The following is a 22,558-nucleotide window of genomic DNA, read 5'->3' on the forward strand; positions in this document are numbered from 1 at the left end:
CAACAGAATTTCCCTCTTGGGGTTAATAAAACAAGGACTGATCGTAGTCGACACAAGAATGTGCCCGTGTTTGAGTGTTAAAGACTGTTGGCTTGTGTTTTACTGCTAAGGATTCAACGCCAGTTTTTGATCAGTATTTCCTACTTTGAAAGCCTAATTACACACAGAACTGTACCAGTAGTATCTGTGTAGCAAGTCAGGTACATTGTATAGTTGTTGTTTTTATATAAGATACATTTTTTGGAGAGAGAGTGAGCAATGACATGTGGGAAAGGAGATACAGGTTGGCTACCACTGTACATGGGGCACACAAACTAACCACTAGGCCACAAGTGCCTTTTTAAAATGTAAAAAAAAAATATATATATATAATAATAATAATAGCTGGGGACTTTGCATAATATATTGTATATCCTTAGTTGCATAGAGATAGAAAGAACATATTAACATAACTAACAAATATATATATGTATACATATTTTTATATAAAAATATATAAAAGATCAACAAAAACTAGCAAAATATAAACAAGAACTAAAATAAAAAAATCTATATGTAATATTCTAACTCCACAGCTTTAAAAACTCATGAGTTATAATGAAGTTATAATGCATAAAATATGAGCAACACTGTAGAAAACATGCAAAAAATAATGTGGATGAAGACATGACTCCCTCTATGTGCATGTATTTATGTGTGTTGTTCACCCACCACGTCCAGCCATGTTTGTTTGACATGGAGTATTTCTCCATGATGGCGGTGAGGCGGAGCAAAGAGAACTTCTGCAGCAGGCTGAGCTGGCCGGCTGATTGGCTGCCGGTGAGAAGCGAAGAAGCCGGCTGGTTGAGATGAGCAGAGGTCCTGAAACTGGGCCATCGTAGACTGGGATGAAAACACCAGTAGAGAAAAAAGGACACAGAGTGATTTGGTCAATGTAAAGTTCAACAGCATTCCTGAATCACCAACAGAACAAGAAACAGGCAAACTATAGTGTAAAATATTACAATTATCACCAGCATATCCTGCTTTATCATCTATTTAACTCTTAATGGGACGGTAATTTAAAATACAGTATGAACTTCATTCTGTATTAAGGAAGATTTTAAAACTAGTGATTGAGACCATAATGCTCAGGTAATAAATCAACTGGGAAGTAGGGTCATTTTCTCATCTGGTTCTATTCAATGGACTTTTTATCCATCTAGTGGAGTCTCCTCCTACAGGCCACTGGAGAGAAGACAAGTTTAAGGCACTTCACAGCATCGACTTCACTTCGAAATCCAACAGAGAACATGCACTTGTGAAAAGCTACTCACCGTGGTCTTGTCAGTGAGGCGCCGACTCCAGAGTCCCGCCTCTCTCGACCGGTCCCTGTAGAATCAGTGTCGTTCAATGACACCCCGTCTCTCTCTTCTTCACTCGGGGTGGTTCTGCCCTCCCTTTCCTCCTCCCCCTCCCCCGCCTCACCCTCAGGAAGCACACTGCGACTCCAGTGGTCCACAATCTGTTGCAAGCCGCTGACATGTTGGATGATGTCATCCAGGTGAGGGAACAGGTTGTCCTCCTTCTCTAAGTCCAGCAGGTCTCCTGTGCTGGCATAGAGGTGGGAGCCCGGAACATTGTCATAAACGCTCACCCTGCTGCCCCGAGGAGCTCTAGGACAGGGGGGTTTGGACAATGGCTTACCGAGCCAGGGTTCGTGCATTCCGGTGGTGGGTCGATACTTTTGGGATTGTTTCTGGGGGTTTCTGTCACCAGGGGAAGGTGCCAGGCTCTCTATAGATAGAGCTTTTGGAAAGGTGCCAGGCTTATGGTCTTTGGGGATGTGAATGAGGAGGTTTTCATACGAACGGAACAGGTTTCTGCCAAACTGGCTCTGTCCTTCAGGCCTCTTACCCTGAGAAGGCAGCGCCATGTCTTCCAGATACATGCTGCTCCTCTTATTGGCAGTTCTGGGTTTTGTATTTAAAGGTTTTTTCACACTCGGCTCCTCTGTCTCACTGCTGGGGCTCACACTCAATGCAGATTGCTCTTTACAATCATCTGTGCTTGAGACCAAAGTGTCCCCATCAGTTTGGTGGTTTTGCTCTAGTTGGCTGATGGGAGTACATGTGAGCACCTGCAACGCCAGAGGCTCCTCCCCGTGTAACACGGGCCCACTGATGACCAGTGGCGGCCTCCGGTTTGAGCTTTTCCGCTTTGACGACGGACCCCAGGTACGCATTAATTCCATACGACGCAGAAACTCTTTGGCTTTATTCCGCCCTCCTTGTCCATGGCGGCTACTCTTAATTGGCAGAGAGTTGTAATATGGAAGTTCTCGAGGTGGTTGGTACGAGGCGGAGAGAGACGCCATGGATAAAGAGTCGGTCATGGCGGAGGCGGAGTCCTCGCTGTGCAGAGAGGAGATCTCTGTGATCTCCTGCTCGCTCAGGTCGGTCAGCATGCTTTCACTGCTCACCGTGCTGTGCAGACAGTCCACATGACCTGTTGGGCTGCCCTCATTGGTGCCATCCAACAGGAAGTCCTGGAGCCGAGACCAACGCCGGCTGCTCCACTCAAACGTCCACCTTTTACTGATGGCCAACGGGTCATCTTCATCAGAGTCATCACCCTGAGTAAGGATTAAGGAGGTATTTGTTATTCTTCTTAAAAATGATAGCTCAAAGCCTTTAATACATGTCACTAGATTCCCATTAGATTGTGTAAGACTGCAAGACTTCCTCAGATGTAAACAAAGAGAAAATATTACTGATTGTTTTACTTTATTTCTCTTCATTTTAGGATTACTTCTCTATTAGACTTTTGTTTCTCTACCATTTTATGTCAAAACTAACACTATTTAATGCGATACATTCTGAGCAAATGTTACAGATTCAGCAGCAGCTTGTTCTGAATTTGAAACGTTTTTTTTTTGCTCAAGGCATTTACTTAGGGAGTAAACTTGCACCTCTCCAGCAATTAGTCCCAATTCCATACTCGGGCGGAACCAGGGACCCAAACCAGAGACTCTCAGGTTCCCAAGCACAGTCCTTACAGACTAAGCAGCTGCCGCCCTTGGAAGGCCGTAGGTTCAAAATATTTAGTTAAAGTGGTTAGGAACAATTATGATTTCAATCTGTGTTTAAAAAGCTGCAGTGGTTCTGAACATCAGGCAGTTGGTTCCTGCTCTGCGCTGCATAATGACTGTGAGCTAATTCTCCTTGTTAAGGTTTTGCCCTGGACCCTTTTAAGCAGTCCAATCCCCAGTGATAAAAGAGGTTATATTGCTGCGGGATATCAGGCATGTATGTAGGGCCAACTCCATGTTGAGAATATATAAAAAGATAAAACGACTTTATCTATCTATCAATTCTGGGGCTATTTAGAAACCAATGTGCAGATTAAAGAACTGGGCTGAATTTTGGATAAGTTGTCGTTTAGCTACATTAACTCCTGTATGTCTTTAAGGTAATACAATATTGATTCTGTTATTACTTTTACAAAATGAATTAGATTGACATATACAAGAATACATTTTTGTAAAATACAGTCAATGCTTTCCAATGTCTCATATCATTTTGATCTGAGTTGTTTAGAGTTGGATTGACAGTATTCTTAGTCTCAAACATGGCAAAGCATAGAATGTGAACAAAGCTGTCGTTGCAACACAGGCGGGAGCATAGCATCAATTTTTCAGCAAGTACATCAACGAGACAAAATCAGCAAAAAAATAAATAAATAAAATACACGACAAACTCTGAATATATTTTCTTTAAGGTTGGAAAAAAAGGGTCTTACTTTTTTCTTAGGGTTGCTGACGTCCAGTTTCAAGGAGCAACACTTGTTCAGAGTATTTAAACGCCTGCAACAAAAACACGTAAACACAGTCACTCTGTCAAATCTGCTAAGGCTGGTCGGTTGGATACTTTCAGTCTTTTTTGTCCTCTTTACTGTGACACTCTTATTACTGTAGTTCTTCCCATCGTCTCTCTTTCTGATCAGTCACACTCCGACATTCTTCATTTCATTTCATCCTCTTTGATCTTCTATCCTGACTCCATCCTCCTCATTACATCTCAGGCTTCTCCCCTTCTCCTCCCTCCTTTCCCATTCCTCCCCCCTTATTCCTCCCTCTACTTCTCTGGCATCTCTCCACTGGGACCGATCCTCACCCTCAAAGAGTGAATCTCCCCCAAAACTCCACTGTCTCCTCCTCTCAACTTCTCTCCCTCCTCCCTTCATCTACCAACCACCCCCTTCATTTACAGACTCAGCACTTGGGGCAACCATCCCCACCCACTTTTCTCCCCCATCTGACTTCGACTCCGGCTGTGTGAACAGTGGCTGGTAAGGAGGGGGGTGTCTGTGTTGGTTTGTTTCAAAGTGAGACCATTAAAAAATATGTGTTGGGGGCTTTTGGCCTCTGTCATGTGAAAGACTTCACCTTCTAAAAGCACATTTGTAAGTCCTCCATTGTTCACTGTTTCCTTTATCTGTCCTCTCATACAAATTGCCAATTCCAACAAATATTCATGGTTTAGATGAATCATAGTGCCTTGATGAGTATTTAAAATCATTAAATTATCATTTTCTTTTGTCTCTGACTTCAAATCTTAAAATGTCATATATTTTATTTTCTTGGAACTCCATTGATTACCACAAGGACAATCAAACCATTCATTGAAGGATGTCACAATGTGACAGATTTCTATTTGATTGTTAATAACTTGGTTCCTAATGAAAGCAATGAAATGGAATCCAGTTTGAAGCCAAGATTGAAAGCTTGTCTTGAATGTAGGATTGACTATTGCAAGTTGTGTTAGAGGTTAAAAATTCACAAAATTTGAGAAAACTGAGACAACAAATGCTGCTTTCTCCTTTCTGGTCAGCACACATATACTGTATTGTCATTGAAACAGTTCTAAGAAAACAGATTGATGTGTGAACAAGATAGAGATCATGGAGTGTGTTTTACAGCTCCTGAGACAGTTCTCATGGGGTCTGATGTGTAGTCTCTCACAATATAACTGTCAGGAATCACTAATGCTATAATTACCACACCCTCCTCTACCATAGACATTAGAGAAGTGGGGCTGAACAGAGAAGAGAGAAAAGGATAAGAGGAGGGAAAGTTTGACGTTGAAAGACTCGAAACATCAATGATAAGAGTAGAGCAGAAGATGTGAAACAGAAAGATCACAGAGGTATGCAGAGGGACTTTAAACACACTCTCGAAACCATCTGGTAGAATATACTGGCATCCCCTCACTCCTTGCCTGTTACCCCCCCCCCCCCCCCCCTACACTTCTGCCCCCTGAGGGTCTCTGCTCTTTGAATGGGAGATCAGAGCATGGCAGAGGGGAGGGGAGGTGACCAGATCAAAGCCTGGGTGTCTGAGCGGGAGACAGGGATGGGGACTTCATTAAGGGTCGGGGTCAGACAGCAAACGATTAGCAGTTAGCAAAGTAAAGGGGGGATCAAGCAGGGTAAGGAATGAGGAGGGGGCGAGAAAGGAATTCTATAGTTTTACAGATATTAAATGTGCATAACACAACTGGCTGAGGCATACTGGACATGAGTCAAATGACACAGATTTAACAACAGCATACCAGACCTTTTTCTTTAATCTGTGATCTTTTCCACATCTTAAAGTATGCTAATGGGATTGTGACAGAACTGTTTGGAATAATATGTATGAATGAAAAAATCCTGTAAATGTGCAATTATAGAACCTAAGGTTATTATTTTGGGTATGTGTTATCCTGATTTCCAATGGAGAAAATAAATATGTATCCAGTTTGAATATGTGTTTATGTGAAAGAAAAATGGACTCTACTTGGAGAAAACTGTAGAACCTGGTACCAGGTCTTACATTAAAAAATATGGATCAATGGAAAAATGATTTATTCTCTCAGAGGCAAATTTTTAATCGACTGAAAATATTTGGAAATCCTTGATATACATTATACAGCTTGATGACTTTGGGTTTACTGATCCAACAAGACTTGCTGAACAGTAAATGAAAGATTATGGAGGTTTTAGTTTGGCTTGCAGGTATTTTTCCTACATTACTTTAAGGTTTTTAGTGTCTAATGATACATACATTACGTACATATTTACATTTTTTTCTTACTCTGATTGCTCTAATTGTTTCTCATTACCTTTGTATAATAACCAGAGAGGTATACAGTGGTGGGTGATTAAGGGGGATTTGCATACCCTTGTAAATGTTTGTGTACTTCATGTGAGCATCAAAGGGGAAACCAATAAAAATAATGTTGCATAAATGTGCACACAAAGTGAGTGTGTTTACTGTTAGTGTGCAAGATTAATATTAGTGTTTGTGTGAATGATCTTACCGACATAGAGGCTCCACCAGATCCCGATCCAAAAAGTCGTGGTCCCTTTTCACTGAGGAAATATCGATCGGAAACTGGGAATCTGTGAGAGAAAATTAGCAGGAAATGAGAAAGAGTTTTATGACATAATGATTTACAGGAGACAGCAGTTTTCTTAGTAAGTTAAGAACTCCATGAAGTCTTCAACAAGAGTCACTTCCTCTGTTAACTCCCGTCATCTTCATCTGAAGTTTACAGACACGTCTTCAAACACTATAAATAACTCACATTCCAAACACTGCCAATGCCAAAATGACTCAAGACTTTTTATTCCTGTGATTCTGTGTGTGGTGGCAGACTGCAGGCATCAGAAGCTGCCACAGAGTCCCCGAGGCAGACAGCCATAACCTCCCATTACTGGCGTTTATACAGCAGTGCGTGTGTGCGTGTGTGTTTGTGTGTATATGTGTTTTTTTGGATGTGGGTTTATGTGCATGATGCCCGATTTCTTTTGGGCTACATTTGACATTTCTCAGGCCATTTTCTGTTTGTCTCTACGCTGTGTGAGACCCAATGTACATTGCAAAAAGGAGCAGCTGTGTGTTCTTCAAAAAGCTGGAGGAAGGATCGTGAAAAGAAAGATGGAGAGATAGTTATGGAGGTGAAAGAAAAGTGTTTGGTGAGTTCAGGACAGGACAGATGCAAAGGGAGAAAGAAGAGAGAAAGAGACGCTTGTGAGAGTCCCAGCAGTGATAACAAGGCCTTTCCCATGACCCTCCCTCCAGACAGGAACTGAGGCCTGGAAATAGAACGAGCGGCCCCGAAGACGAGGATACAAGGATGGAAGAAAAATAAAGAGAAATAAAGGGTAAATGGGAAAAAAGACAAAGAGAAACACAAAGCAAGAGGGACCAAAAAGTATACATTCTGGACTTTAGTCTCTATGTGTGTGAATGTGTGTGTTTGTGATGGTGTATAGTGCATGTGTGTTACCTTCATAGAGCTGGGCGTATTGTGGAAATCCTGCTGCTCTGAGCCAATCACAAGCCTCCTTAGCCTCAATCTCTGTAAATCAGAAAGAAGCAATTTTAGCACATTTGATCAAAGGTATTTATTTGCAAGTTTTGGTTCCACATTTTAAACTGAAAAGAACTCATAGAAGAAAAAAGAAACAGGCAAAAAAAAAAATGGCCTGAAGTATTTTCTGTAACTAACTTGGTGTGCAGTACACACAGTCCAAGAGAGGGAGAGTATAACATTGTATTTATCTGTTTTCCCTATTCCTGTTTTTTTTTCTGTCACACACAGGAGAAACATCCCAGGAAATTAATTTGTCCTCAGGGAATTCACCAGAAGAATGAGATTGGAAAAGCTAGAAGTGGCTCAGTAAGTTACCGACATTATCCTTTGAGTACAAAGTACACGGTTTGCACAGTTTTGCATCATATATAACGCTCGTTCAAGCAGCATTCAGGTTTCAGAAACCGGAGCATGAATTTAACAGGCCTTAGACATGGCACCACACCCCATTATGTGCTGCCGCCAGCACCTCGAGCCGCTTTACAGGCATTTGTTTTACTACTTTTTTCCGCAAGCATATGTATTGCACACACTAATTTAATGTGCATGTGTGCGTGTGTGTGTTTGTGAGTATGTTTCTGTTTGTGCACATAGGCTTTCTTTATGAGCAGACCATGATTAAACCACTCTGCAGAGCTGACAAAGATTTCTGAATGACGGTGGTTTTTGCCATCACATGAAAATTACAAACATTTTAAAGGACGATATAAAACATACATATTATGTGTACCAACACATTAAGATCTATACATACACACATATACTTTTGAAAAACAGTCCAAAATGTAGAAGAGAAAGATTCAAGTTTTAAGGGACATTTTAACAAAGCAACGGCTAAATAACAAAATGTAATGTCCACAACAATAACAAAGGGTCAACAAAGTTATTAAAATGATCTTACTCCTATGAAAAGTAAAACTGTATGCAAACTAATTACTGCATCATTCTAATGGCTTCTCTAAAACATCCATGAATAGCCCACTCGTTCACTCTCATTGTCTCATTCAGACACGAAGAAAAAGTGAAGGCACAGCAGCAGAAACACAGGGTACAAAGTTCAGCAGGGCAATAAAAAAAGCCTCCGTCTTCACCATCAGAGATGAGAACGGTCAGAGGAAATGATCCTTTCACCGCAATCCAGCAATTACATCCCTTCTCCCAGCATTCTCTGCATAACTCCTCTCTCTAAATCACATGTGAGGCAACACCAGGGGAAGATCGAGAAAAAAAAAAGAGAAGTTTTTGGAGCAAAAATAGACCAGAGAGACTGAGATATTTTTGATGGAAAGTGTTTCAGCAGAGAGAACGATCTGAGGAGAACTCAGAGATGAGCACTTACTTGTATCCCTCATCGTGCAGGTGATGACATGCTTCTATGTCTTTTTAATCCCAAGACACGCGTCCATTCAGCTGCTATCCAGCCTTTCCATCAAGCGGCGACTTTTACTTCACTTTCTTCCTCGCTGCCTCTCCTACCACTGTGTTTACAACTCTGCCTCCCTCTCTCAGCCTGCCCCATGCAGGTTTTCTCTTCCCTTTAATTTTCTCCTCAGCCTCCCTCACACTTTCTGCTTTGTTAGGATCCACATACAAATATCCCTCTACATTAAACCTTTTTTTTTGCCTCGGGTTGCACTGCACTAGGTTTAATTCCACTCTGTACTTTCTGTACTTCTATCTTAGTTTCCCAACTTTTCACTGATCTTTCTTTCTTCATAAATGTAACTTCTTGACCAAATTACCCGTTCATTTCATTTTGTACACTTTCTTGTTTCTTACTTTATTCAATTCCCTCACAATCTTTTTTAAACAACAACACTCCCTTGCTCATTTCCATCATCCATCCATCTGTTCCCTCTTCTTCCTCCTTTTCTGTCCTTCCTCTACGCTCCAAAAAGAAGCTATCCAATGCCGCTTACTTCACATCTTCATCACCAGATCTTCCGTCGCCTCATCATGTCCATGCAGGAAACGACTAATTTCAGCTGGCGTCTGCATCATCCAGCAACCCCCTGAGGTTACAGACTGACGACTGGTGGACACTAACCTCACATGTCAGCTGAACCTGCAGGCAGGTCGACAAGGAGACTCTGACCCTGACCTCTTTCTCTGGGCTTTACCATGCATGACTGCTCACCAGAACAATATGCCAGAGAATGCAGTGTGTACGCAAACACTTACAACACATTTTGCAGAGCGGATGTTGAGCGCAGTCCAGATGTTGACCCCAGTGAGTCAGAGAATGTAAGTAAGGATGGGACAGACAGACAGCTGGGGGGAGGACAGAGCCTGTGGGAAATCCACAAGAGGAAACGCATCAAAACAGTCTCTTATTTACTAAATGTGTAATTCCTAGGATGGAAAGTAAGCGCAAGAGACATTTAAAGAGAAAAATGTAAAAAGATAAGCCAGGTGATACTATGCATGCATCCAGTCCAATTGAAAGAGAGAGAAAAGTAAAAGAAACAAAACTACAAATAGATTTTACTTGAACTGACTTGTACGCTGACATTTCTAGAGTTGTGGTAATGAGTAGTCAATAGCTATGAAGCTGTTGTACTTTTTTACAGCGTGAACAGTGTGCTCTCATACAGTCTTTGTGATTGTGTTCTTGTCAGCATCTTTGTGTTTGTGCACAAAGGTGCCAAGTGGCACAGCTCCTATCAGCGTGGCAACAAAGCACTGCTATTCATCAGTGCAGAATTTAATCAAGAGATTAATTATCACACAAACATGTCATCAGTAAGCCACATAGCACACACACACACACACACACACACACACACACACACACACACACACACACACACACACACACACACACACAGAGTCAGAGTTAATCTAAGCTTCACACCAAGCTTTCCCCTGGATCTATTCCATGTCACAGTGTTCCTGCTGTGGAGAATATGTGCCAACAGAACAACAGCTGGGTGGGTGGACAGGTGGTATGTGTGTGTGCGTGTGTTTGTGAATATGGGCGTCCCATGTGCGGGACAATGGGACTATGAGATGATTTCTTACATAACAAGGGTACCAGCTATGTTACATAATAGAAGCACCCCGAAGTCCTCAGTGTGTGCCGTTGCCTTTTTTGTCCTCTACTTCTCATTTCCTGCCTTTTATCCAGCGCCAGTAACCCTTACTTTTTGACAGCTTTTCTCAGTGTCGTGTCTGTCGCACACAGAGTTTCAAGAACCCTTAAGTACCCTGCATGACTTCATTTCCTGTTCTGATTTTCCCAGGCATGAAGAGCGGTATGTGAGCTAAGAACGGCAACCGGATGCTCTCGGATGAAGCATGTCGGAGGGACTCGGCTTGGTTTACTGGTCCACAAAGTCACAAACAACTGAGAAAATTAGTTAGGTTAACCCTTTCAGTCAAAGTTCATTTGATAAAGAGGAGGGAACCCAGTGCTCAACAGGGAATAGATATATAATTAATAGCTTGTAAATGCTCTATATGCATAAAGTTGGCAGTTAGTCCCTCTACACTGAAACAAACAACTACACACACACACACACACACACACACACACACACACACACACACACACACACACACACACAGGATGCCTGGAAAGTAGCCATATTCCCACATGAGCTAAAGCACTTAGTCCTTCATGTTTAAAGTTCACATAGAAAAAAAGCACTGAAGAAGTCAGGGGAGGAGTGATGGGAGACAGGGAGGAAGGAAGGGAGGGAGGGAGGGACATTTAAGAGGAATATGTCCGTCCAATCCCCTATAGGTTCATCTGCAATGACGTCCAGCCCTCAGGAATGCACTGTAACACTGCATCAACAGTGGCATGAAATCAGCAGCAGGTTCAGGAGTCTCCTGTGCATCAGTGTCTAAAGCCTGCAGAGGTTAGATTGCCCACGATACACAATATATCAGAAAACATCAGGACTGCTTTGTGATAGCTCCTGAACAGAGCTGAGGCTATTTTGAGTGATAACAGACTGGACTATTAGGACGACACAAGGAGGCTGAAGGTGATTGAGTCTAGTGTTCGGTTATGCCTCTTTTCCTCCAGCAGAGGGTGTACAAGAATTTCAACTCCCTCCAGTTATTATATAGCCACAGGCCATCTTTACATGTAAGGCTTCAGCAAGTATCTGATGTAGCTTGCAATTTGGTGACTGACCTCATATTGTCAGCTGAGGTTGCAAAGGAAACAGTTTGAAGCCCAGATTGGACAGCACAGCTTTGGGATTAGGTAGAGCAACAGCAGTTCAAGTTTGTTTTTCTCCTTTTTTTTTTTGGCATAAGCACGAACATCAGTGAAGCAAAGCGTTCGCTCCCTCAGACAACGCTCACAATCTAAAACACATACACAAGAATGAGGTTGAATTCAAGTTGAAGTTGAATAAAAGGTGTAAAAAGGTGTTGAACAGAGCAAAAGATACATTTATGAATACAGTTGCATGAACATTTAAAATGATAGAACAAGTACAGGCTGGTTTAGAGTAGTGATAAAGTGCATAGACCAATCAGGAGAGGTTGTGCAGTTATGTTGTAAATGTAGATGCACGAGTCACAGTTTTGAAAAGAGGTTTATACTATCATCAATTCCTGGATGAGATAATATCTTTGTTAACACTAGTCTTCATCGAGTTCACAGACTTTAGTTTTACAAATGAATCAAACAAAGTACTTAATATTATCACTTACTGTTTTATCAGGTTTTAGGTTTGTCTCGTAAACTTGCCCTGATTAAACATCCAGCAGACAGAGCACAGCATCAAAGTCTATTTGGAGTCATGTTTCCGACCATATTTTAACAAATCTAATGAATATAAGTCAGATTATTACTTTTCTTTTGTTTTTCCTCTCCTCCACCTCCTTAGTGAAGTATCTGGCTCTTTAGCTGGGTGTTGCTGAATTTCTTTGCTATTTTGTGTAAACTAAGTGATGCTATGTGAAAATGTTTAAAAGGTTGTTAAATCCATTGTTCTCATAACGATGATTGCGATTTAAGTCACCCATCCAGTTAAGTAGCTGTGCAATTAATCGCTATTCATATTGTTATTGCAATATTGAAAAATGTTATTGCACATTGTGTATTTTTCTCGTATCGTTCAGGCCTAGTGCGTATACAAATCTAAAGGGCAGTAGGGATTAAGGATATGAAGTAACATATTTATTTTGAGAAGTTTCAGATGTAGCTTAGGGTAGGTCACTGAGTTCTTTTTTTTTTTTCAAGTCCATCTGACAGTCGACCAGCTGCTGAGGAGAGGAATTCAACTTGGCACTGTGTGTGTGTGTGTGTGTCTGTGTATGTCTGTTATATGACTGGAATAGAAGAAGAAGAAAAGTGTGTTACTGCAGGAGGCAGTGAGAGAAAGTTTAATTAGTCATACCATCACCCAAAAGCAGCACAGGCATAAACTTGCTTCTCTATCTACATTCCTCACCTGCTGCTACAGCTGTCTTTCTCTCTCTCTCTCTCTCTCACTCTCGCTCTCTCTCTCTCTCTCCCTCTCTCTCTCTTTCTCCCTCTCACTCTCTCTCTCACTCTCTCTCTCTCTCTCTCTCTCTCTCTCTCTCTCTCTCACTCTCTCTCTGTCAGTCTGTCTGGCTCACATAGTTTTTAAGTTACATACAAGATTTGACAGATTTGACTAAAACAAATTTGTCAGCAGGGAATATGAACACTAACACGAGACCTGACAAATTTCTGTCATGTGCAATTGTACTGCAACGACACAAAACAAACAAACAAACAAACAAACAAACAAACAAACACCCACCCACCCACACACACACACACACACACACACACACACACACACACACACACACACACACACACACACACACACACACACACACACACACACACACACACACACACACACACACGCACACACTATCGAACCAACTTTACATGTACCAACATAGCACCCTGATAAACATCAGCAAACAGAGATCAACTAATGTTTCACAGTGAATTCAACATATCAGAGTATGTAGCCCAAAGCTTCATACTGAACACCAGGATGTTCTGTTTGCTCCCCGGGAAACACGAGTCATGTGACAGGAAGTAAAGGAAGTAACCATGGAATACAAGCTGACGAGCTGGGTAGTGAGGACAAAAACAATAACACTGCACTCCTTCTATGGGTAATTTGAAAGCTGTATTTGGGGCGGCAGTAGCTCAGTCTGTAGGGACTTGGGTTGGGAACCAGAGGGTCGCCGGTTCAAGCCCCGGTGTGGTTAAATATGGAAGTTGGAGAGGTGCCAGATCACTTCCTGAGCACTGCCGAGGTACCCCTGAGCAAGGCACCAAACCCGCTCCCCACCACCAGCTCAGGAGCGCTCCATCACTCTGACATCTCTCCATTAGTTACTCCTGTTTCTGCATGTGTGTATATTTCAGCCTATGTGTGTGTTGCATGGTTAATAAAAACTGAAATTTCTCCCGATCAATACAGTAAAATCTTAAACATCTTAGAAGTGGCTCCATATGTTCAACTGGTTTAAAACAGAGAAAATGGGAGTATGTCAATCTGTAGAGTGAAAGATTGTGCCCGTTTAGCAAACATAAAAAAGGATGAAGAAACAGAAGATGTATAAGTTACTCCTCATAGTCTTTGTCTATTTGTTGATGATGTTTCACAAAAATCAGTGGGGTAGGTCAAATCATAAAAACCTTGAGTGATAAAGGCAGAATCTCACATGAAAAGGCAGCATTCAGACTCCCTTTCCATGATTTGAAAATGAAACACTTTCTTTATGAAGGTTGGCGTTGTATGAAGCTGCACACAGCTCTTTTCCTCAACCTCTGAATGGACACTGCTACAGGGTTGAATGAGTTCAGTCCTTGCAGAAAAGAAAACTTAACACTAAAGAGGTTTAGGCAGGTGTCAAAAAACTTTACGTTGTAAATCGGAGAATAGGGAGGAAAACCACAAGAAAAATGTAAAAAGAATAATTTCTTTAGAGATCACTGAGATCACAAAACCTCCATCTAATCACACTGACATGTACATAATAATTCTGCCATATCTCTCTAGTTCCCTATTTCTACCTCGTGCCAGCTTCCGCAGCAGCTGCTTGCGAGCGATGATGCGTGAGAGGCGCAGGGCAGAGCGCTGTCTGGGGGTGTCGCCCAGCCTTAGGTAGTGCTGCTGGCCGTGAGGTGTCATGGCCTCCAGACAGGATCCCTCACTGGAGCTGTCGCCGTCACTTTCACAGTCATTACTGTCGTCCTTGGCGCCTTGATCCTCCCCGTTGTCATGGATATCCAAACTTCTGCTATCTGCGCTATCCTCAGCAGTGTCCATGTCAGCGCTCTCTACACTGTCCACACCGTCAGACTGTTTTCTGAAAACTACACCCCCACCCTCAATTTTGGGAGCTTCTAATCCGTTTGCAGCTTTTTCCCTGAGTGCTGAGGGAGTCAAACTCTGCATATTCACATCACCCATACTGCCGTCTACAACCTCCATAACATAGAAATCTGATCCTTAAAATCCTTCCAGTCTTCCTCTCGTCCTGATGACTTGTTTTGTGAGCACTCCCTCTGAATTCCTGCCTCCGACAAGCCCTCACTGGAAGCCGAATCAGCTCCCCGCCTGCTCGCTCCTCCCTTCAACAAACACACAATCATCACACCACCTGAGTCAGATGACAGAGCCTCTTAACCCCACGCACATGCTAACACCCTTGCTCACCCCTCAGCCGAGATGGGAGGAAGACCTACAAAACTCCTGTTTGCCTCCACAAGCTTTTTCACTTGGTCACATGATGAAAAAGCCACAAATGAGATTGAGGCATGGGAAACACTGCCCAGCTTCCTGACGCAGTGCCAAAGTCACAATTTGGTACATGCCTTGGGCAAGAGGCATGTGTGTGTGTTATATCTGGGATAGGAGATGCAATGAGAGTAGGGATAGGCCTGGAAAAAACTGAATCCTGTGAAAAGGGGAAGGGCAGAACAATAGAGAGCATGTGGGTGTGTCAGAGTGCATCGGGGAATGTGTGTAGGAACCGATCTATTGTTGCTAAAGCTGATCAGGGCTGTAACGCCACTGAGAAAAGTCGTCTAAATCCTTCAAGCTCATACCACATGATGTTTAACATGACCGATCTCAGTGATGGAGGAAGTACCCAGAAATATTCCTTAAGTTAAAGTACTGACACTATAATGTAGAAATGCTCCTCTACAATGTTCTGCCTACACAATCCACTCAATGCACTCAAACTTTAGAGAGAGAAAAGTATACTTGTTCTGTCAAAGATTCCCCCCCCCCCCCGTGACTAACACAAAGTAGCCTATAACTGTCATAAGTAGATTTGAATGCATGTTTAGCTGATCGAGGTGGAACTTGTTTGATCTTATTGAACTATATGTAAAGTAGTCAAGCGTTTCCCAAACAATGAACACCAAAACTGAAAAAGTCAGCGCTGATTTTGTCTTTGGTGTTGAAATCGTAGCTATACCATAGTAACCTGTAGCCTTGATTGCACCTCCCAGGAACGTCACAACGCGTCGCCTTTACACCAGCTGCAACAGGTGGGATCGATTGGCCACTAAGAAGGATGCACAGCTTTGTTTAAAGCTAGCTGCAACAGCCTGTTGTAATTGACATGAATGTAAACCTGAAAGTAATTGCCAGTCCTGATTCATGTGTTTTTGTTTTCGTGCATTGCCTGATTTCAGTAAAAGTAATTGTTTGTGAGAATTTATTAGCACCAACTCCAGTATGATCTATCCAGGAGGAAGACAGTCTTCACTTTTTTTTTTTTCACAATTTAAAAAATGAATCGACTAAAAAGGAAATATTTCTGTCTAAGATGAAGTGGAGTATAATTAAAGGCATCAATTAGAACATTTCAAGTATCTCAAAATGTTACCTAAGTACATGCACTTAACTACTTCTAACCCCGGACTGATCAGGCACATTATGCAGGCGCCCACACTCTCTTCAAAGGAATCTTGATCACAATACATCCATCAAAAATCAGTTTATCAGCTGCAGTGAGTGATGCTGATGTCTGTACTGTGTGGCTGAGTGTTTCCAAACAGAAACAGCGTTGGCGAGTAAATGTATGGAATGCAGTGAAGGAGGAGGCACGTTCATACTTTGACCTAGTTTGGCAGAAAAGTCGCCTGCCAGGACTACAGGATATAGACGGGGTCCTTTTCAATTCATTTTAAGTAGACGGTAAGCAGAGGGGGAGGATGTAGTGGTAGGGGGTTGTTGCACGTGAAAAAGTAGGTCATAGCAAAGTCAATCTCAGGTCAGCTGCTTCACACACACACCTGATCTCACAGTGGAGAGGTTTTACAGCTGATATTTGAGTCTCTTAAGTCATGAAGAATGAAGCAAAAGAAAAAAAAATGGATTATCACATAATAAACTCTGAATCAATTTGGTTACACTGCCCTCTACAGGCACATTTGGAGATAATTATCTCAATTTATCTGAAGACAGATTGACTGACCTATAGATGAAAAAGACAACAAAATAAAATACAATGAAGAGTACTGAACAAACGATCCACCATGATGCAGGCACAGCAGGATGACTCAGTAACATGATAGAGAGCTACATAGATGTCTGTGGATGGACTTGTAAAGGGCAGGGCTGTATGAGCCAATCAAAAACATAATATCCACCTACTGTATCTCTCCACATATAAGACACAGCCCAGGAACTCAAAACGCAAACTGAAGAGTATAGCCTAAAAAATGGTGAGATTTTTCTTCTCATCAAAATGGATCAAATGTGCAGGCAAGTGGGGCACAACAACTAACAGTTGGAGATTCTTTTAAAAATGCAAAAGCCCTGTTCTTTGATGCTCAAGATGGAGTCAAAGCTGTGATGATTCATTTCACGAACTTCTGCTCATTTTATCTTGACCAACCCAACCAAGTCTTTGCTCTAAGTACAGGAAACCTCATATTAAACCGTTTCCCTGATGATAAATTCCCAACTTAACAAGGGAATGAAAAACGTCCTTATTCGCTGAAAGCTTAACAATTCCCGAATCATACATTATGAATCATTGGCATATTTTTAACACGTCCGCTTTCTGCATTTCAGATGTCACTTTCCCCATTAACTTGCACAAGTCTTGATGAATGTTTAGGTCTATTTATATTCGCAAAAGAGATATAAGAAATGGCTTTCTTATTTAACTAAAAGTCGATGGAATTTAAGCAACTAGTCTGAGTTCCACAGTCAGAGCATTTAACGCTTCAAAGCCAGCTCACCTTAAATCTTAAACCTGCAGACTTAGAAACAGACAGGAGCCCATTCCTGAGTATAGACACAGCACAGGGGCTCAAAAGAGAAAAATCTATCCTTAAACTGACTTGTAAACCTCTACAAAGCCTTGCAGCAGCATCTTCATTTAGAACTGTAATAGACAAATAGATAATACAGGCAAGTAAGATTTCCTCTGGTATACCTGTTTTAAATGTTGCTGAAAATGTAAAACAAAAGCTGAACCGTTATTTGTTGAAACATCAACAAAAGCACATAGAGCGCCGAATATGTGCCTTCAAATAACTGAGTTAACACATATTTTGCAGAATATTTTTAAATGAGCAGTGACATCTATGGTAAATGTTCACAACACACTCTCACACTGAAGCACCTAAGACCCACAAATCCCACACGCAAAGGGAGATCCGACCCCCACTGCTAACCTAAAAATCTATGGGATTAGAGCTAAATCCAGGTGCTATTATATTCTCTCAGTTTTCACACACGCACACAAACGCACAGATGATTGAATGGGTGAAAGTAAACACAGTCAGATTCACCTCGTTTTCATCCAGACTTGAATTATATATATTCATTTATATGACATTTAGGACTTAATCTGACAAATAATGGTACATGATTATAAATGCTCCATATGCATTGGTCCTTTCTACACTGTTTGCCCTCATGTTTCTTAATTTAACTGTGTCCTTTTCTAATATAAGCGTCAAGTAGCAAGGTGCACTGAAATATATTGTGTGCTTTTGCAGGGTTTTCCAAAAGAAAATTGTGGAATACTGATTTAATGTAAGACCTTCAGCCGACTTCCAACATAGATTACTTTATTCGATGTGAGTCTGCTTTGACTCCAGTGAAAAAGAAATGCTGAATACCAGAATAACAGAGAGGCCAGATGTTCACATTCTGAGGATCCCCAATCTCCAAATCTGATCCAGACAGATGTGAACTTAGCGCCTTGTGGGCGGATGGGTTAAGCAGTGGGGAGATGTAGGGGAGGGTTTTGTGGGGTTTTGGGCACTGGCTCAGAGGCTAGAGGAAGAATGGGTGAGAAATAAAGAGAAAAATGATTACTGGGACAGCAGGTGTTCTCTTTAGTGCTCCATTAGACTTTTCTATTGTGTACAAACCACTTAGCATTATTCATCATCGTAAGTAATTATCCATCCATGCCAACAATGCATAAGTGGCCCTTTGCTGCTTGCACGTATGCGATTTATCACCGCTGTTCTCCTGAATGCGTCTGACAGGCACAGGATCTTTGATTGATATCGTTGCTTGTGGTGGTTTGCGGGGTTATGGATGTGGGAATGTTCGTCTTTTAATTTGCTTAAGAGGCAGACATCCCGGTAATTACATCAAACCGAGGAGACACATGCAACCCTCGGCATCTCTCTCCTCCCTCTGACGCACAGTTCAGAGAGAGAGAGAGAGAGAGAGAGACAGACGGGGGGTGGAGAGATCGGACTCTGCGCATCAAGGCTATGGGCTACTGTGGAGCAACGAATGGCCCTCCAAACTTGCTGCATTGGCGCGTAAACAGAATATTTGTCTTAATGCAGATAAGCATAAAATCCGAAATGCAATACATATAATCCCCCCTGCTAACTCGAAAAATAACAAGGTCAAAACAAACGTTTCTTTTAGACCTTTCAGAATAGAATAACTAATGCCGCTGAGAGTTTGGCATCTGAATCCCCTCAGCTGGACTCCTGTCCACAGCACATGCCTGCGCTGTTTGGAGCTCTATATTTGACAATGACCTTCCCAAAATATCAGGGAGCGCGCTGCGTGCGCGTGACGCCACAGGCATAACAGAGAAGCTGTGCAGTGTGATCAACTTTTCAACGCATTATCCTTCTATTATGACTTAGCAAAGTTGTGTGAAATGTAGTGCCGCTGGATGTGGAGGATACATTGCGGGACACTGCGTCCTTTAGCGCTAACAAGCAAAATAAAACCAATTTTCAGACCAAAATGTTGAATTATTCAAACACTCCGAGGTGCTTTGAGGTAGCAACTCATCGACTCGAGCAGCTGCCGGTTAGATTAATTTGGCAGATTCATATGAGTCATAATGATGATTATCTATATTCCGCATGTCTAACAGTATCATTTCCTCTGGTTTTGGCTCTCTGACCTGCCAGCCGTCTCTCCCGGACATTCCTCCACAGCAGATCCCAAGCCTTGGACGTGGAGTCCCGCAGCTGCTCGCTGATGGACCGCCGCAGCTGTAGCTTGGCAGACCGTCGCTGGGTTGTCATTGCGGTGCAGCCGGGCGCATATCCCCCCTGTCTTTTATTCCTTTTCCCCCCAGCTCCTTGTTATTCCACCGTAAACGGCCCCGGCTGGCTGGGATAATGCGTCCCGAGCGTCTGCTGTCCGGCTGCCGCAATGTTCGTCCGCGCTTCACCTAGTATAAAGCAAACTCCTCTCGCGCTGCGTCACCTTCCCTGCACCAGCGAAGGCGGACGAGGAACTATATCCTTGAATATGACCCTCTTCAAATACAGAGGTTTAATTCATCAAGTATTAGGGCCCTCCTCACCCCCGTGCGTCTCTGAGCGAAGGTACAGCAATGTTTAACATAACTTCTGCATGTGAGTCTGGACCGCTGACATGGAGAGCCAGATGTGAGAGGCGCCCCCTCCTCCCTGTTTGCAAGGCTCTCTTGCTCTCTCTCTCTCTCTCTCTCTCTCTCTCTCTCTCACACACACACACATACACAAACACACACACACACACACACACACACACACACACACACACACCCCAAACCTACATGATCTCCACGACCCAAACCCACCCACTCACCCAAACAAGGATCTCTTTCAATCCCCTTGATACACACTAATATCACACGGTCATGCCACACATACACACAAGTTGTAACATGGGCAGTGTTGCCAGAAAAGCTTAACATAGATTCTCTAGTCACTCAGTCACAGGTCTGACCTTACAAGGCATCTGCACATACTGTAATAGACTTGCGTATAGTCTCCAACTTGTCTCTGTAGCTTTGTTTATTTCAAAATGATTTGGTGTTTCCTAGGTCAAATTAAAAAGAAAAAAGATCTAATATAGCCGACGGAATCCTGGAAAATCCAAGTTGATGGCTCAAAACACCTATAGCCTATAGGCTAAGTTAAATATGTGAAAATCAGCAAATCCTCACATATACAAGGCTTGACATAGAAAACATTTCTAAGTTTAAATTGTGCTTCTTGCACATAGGCTATTAATAAGGCCATTTTCCTCTGATAGCTAAGGGTGGAAGCTGGACTTCTGTTATAATGGTATACTGGTTGTGTTTCAGGTTGCATGGAAATCTGGAGGGAAATGTGGTCATATAAGTTAAAACAATACTTCCCATCATAGGCAAGAAGTCAGAGGGAATTGGCTGCCTCGAACATGGTGAATAGGGGTTTCATGTTAATAACAAAATGGACTATTAAATCGGGGGCAAGTTTTGACTTACATTTTCATAACTAATCAAGCATTTAGGCTACATCACAATTTATATGTTAATGTAAATGTGCCTAAAACTGTGATAGACTGCATACATGCTCCCGCAAATCTGATAATCTGACATGAAAAAAGCACAAACATCAACTGTCTGTCTCTTTTTTGAGTCGCAGTCATCCCTCTGACAGGTCAAGAGTTTTGGGATTTTCATCGTGAGCTCTGAGTTACCCCGTGCTATCCCAGGAATGCCAGACAGAGCGATCAGACCAGGCCAGGACACTCCTCAGCTGCCGTCTGCCTGACACCATCGGATGTCCCGTTTGTGGTGTTGAGTTCCAGGTCAGCAGGGATCCACTAGTAGGGACTTGATGGGCATTTTGACCCGTCGAAGCATGCTTGACATCCAGAGAAGTCAGCAAAATCCTGCATTTATTTTTTACACCCAATACCACTTTCCTGGTCCTGTCATAAAGTGTGCTATCAAAACTCTGCTTGGGGATTTATTTTTCAACCAACATGTAGGTGGTTTGGGTTCAAAACAAATGTGTTGAAGAGGAGGGTTATTAACGCTGGAGTTCATGGCCCTACTTTCTCTGCCTCCTGGTGTTTGGTGACAGTGAAGCTCTAGAGAGACAGTCTGTGATTTATATTCCTGCGTTGCACTGCAGAGACCAAGCGATGATTCATGGTTGGCTGTCATTACTGATGAGAGGTAAAGGGGCTAAAAGGTAAATAATTCGGCATATTCACCCTGCAGCAATTTTCCTCTGATGTATCTTCATATCATATAAAGTGGATATTCCGTCAAATTGTTGTAATTTCCCCATCTCTTAATTCATCAGCATCATAAAAAATAAATGCTAGTGCCAAGATGGATACATCTTATAACATCATTAGGTTGAGAGAGCTCTGTCAAAACCATTAACTTTAGCATGGTTTGCATTGCAGACTATAGGCTATGTAGGCTTTGACTGTTAGCTAGTAACTTAAGCCTTCCCTATCATATGGTTTGTCCCTAATAAACTGTAAAATAAGGTGCAATTAACTGATTAGGTATCGATAGCCGTAGTCACATCGTTTTGTTAGCATTATTCCTATTGCTACGTAATATGACTGTTAGCTAACTTATTGACCTTAATGTGCTTGATTTTTTTCTTTTTTCTTTTCATATGGTTTGACAAAAACAAATAATATCCGTACTCATTAGGTACAAAGAGCTAAGTCTCAACTGCTATTGTCAACATTTTACCAATAGTTGTAAACTAGCTGTGCTGACCACTAGCTAGCTTTCATGACTGTTGCAATTTATGACGCCCATGTGGATTGACGCTGTGAAACGGTATATCAGAGATGGTCTAACAGTAGCTGAAATAGGCCTGAAATAAACCTGCAAAAAAATGGCCACCCTTCGAATAAGATAGGCTATATAGTGATGGAAAGACGGGATGAGTCAATGAA

General features: G+C 42.2%; 2 protein-coding genes across 5 annotated transcripts in view; one reads left to right on the plus strand and one right to left on the minus strand.

Moving 5' to 3' along the window:
• The window catches only part of rfc3 (replication factor C (activator 1) 3), a 238,275-nt gene that overhangs the window by 184,450 nt on the left and 31,267 nt on the right, over positions 1-22,558 (plus strand). The window lies entirely within an intron of this gene.
• LOC132987971 (stAR-related lipid transfer protein 13-like) overlaps positions 1-22,558 on the minus strand; it is a 50,641-nt gene that overhangs the window by 5,423 nt on the left and 22,660 nt on the right. The window contains exons 1-6 of one of the 4 annotated variants that reach the window (XM_061055010.1): positions 19,776-20,296; positions 7,314-7,385; positions 6,342-6,423; positions 3,781-3,844; positions 1,317-2,614; positions 712-882 (exon numbers count right to left, since the gene is read on the minus strand). In XM_061055010.1, coding sequence (XP_060910993.1) covers positions 712-882; positions 1,317-2,614; positions 3,781-3,844; positions 6,342-6,423; positions 7,314-7,385; positions 19,776-19,899 — 1,811 coding nt within the window. In that variant the 5' untranslated portion in view covers positions 19,900-20,296. Of the gene's footprint in view, positions 1-711; positions 883-1,316; positions 2,615-3,780; positions 3,845-6,341; positions 6,424-7,313; positions 7,386-8,739; positions 12,313-14,430; positions 16,429-19,775; positions 20,297-22,558 lie in introns of those variants that run through there. The other 3 variants (XM_061055009.1, XM_061055011.1, XM_061055008.1) reach the window with 3 other exon arrangements.

Source organism: Labrus mixtus, chromosome 14 (genome assembly GCF_963584025.1).
Source record: "Labrus mixtus chromosome 14, fLabMix1.1, whole genome shotgun sequence".
NCBI classification, from domain to species: Eukaryota; Metazoa; Chordata; class Actinopteri; order Labriformes; family Labridae; genus Labrus; species Labrus mixtus.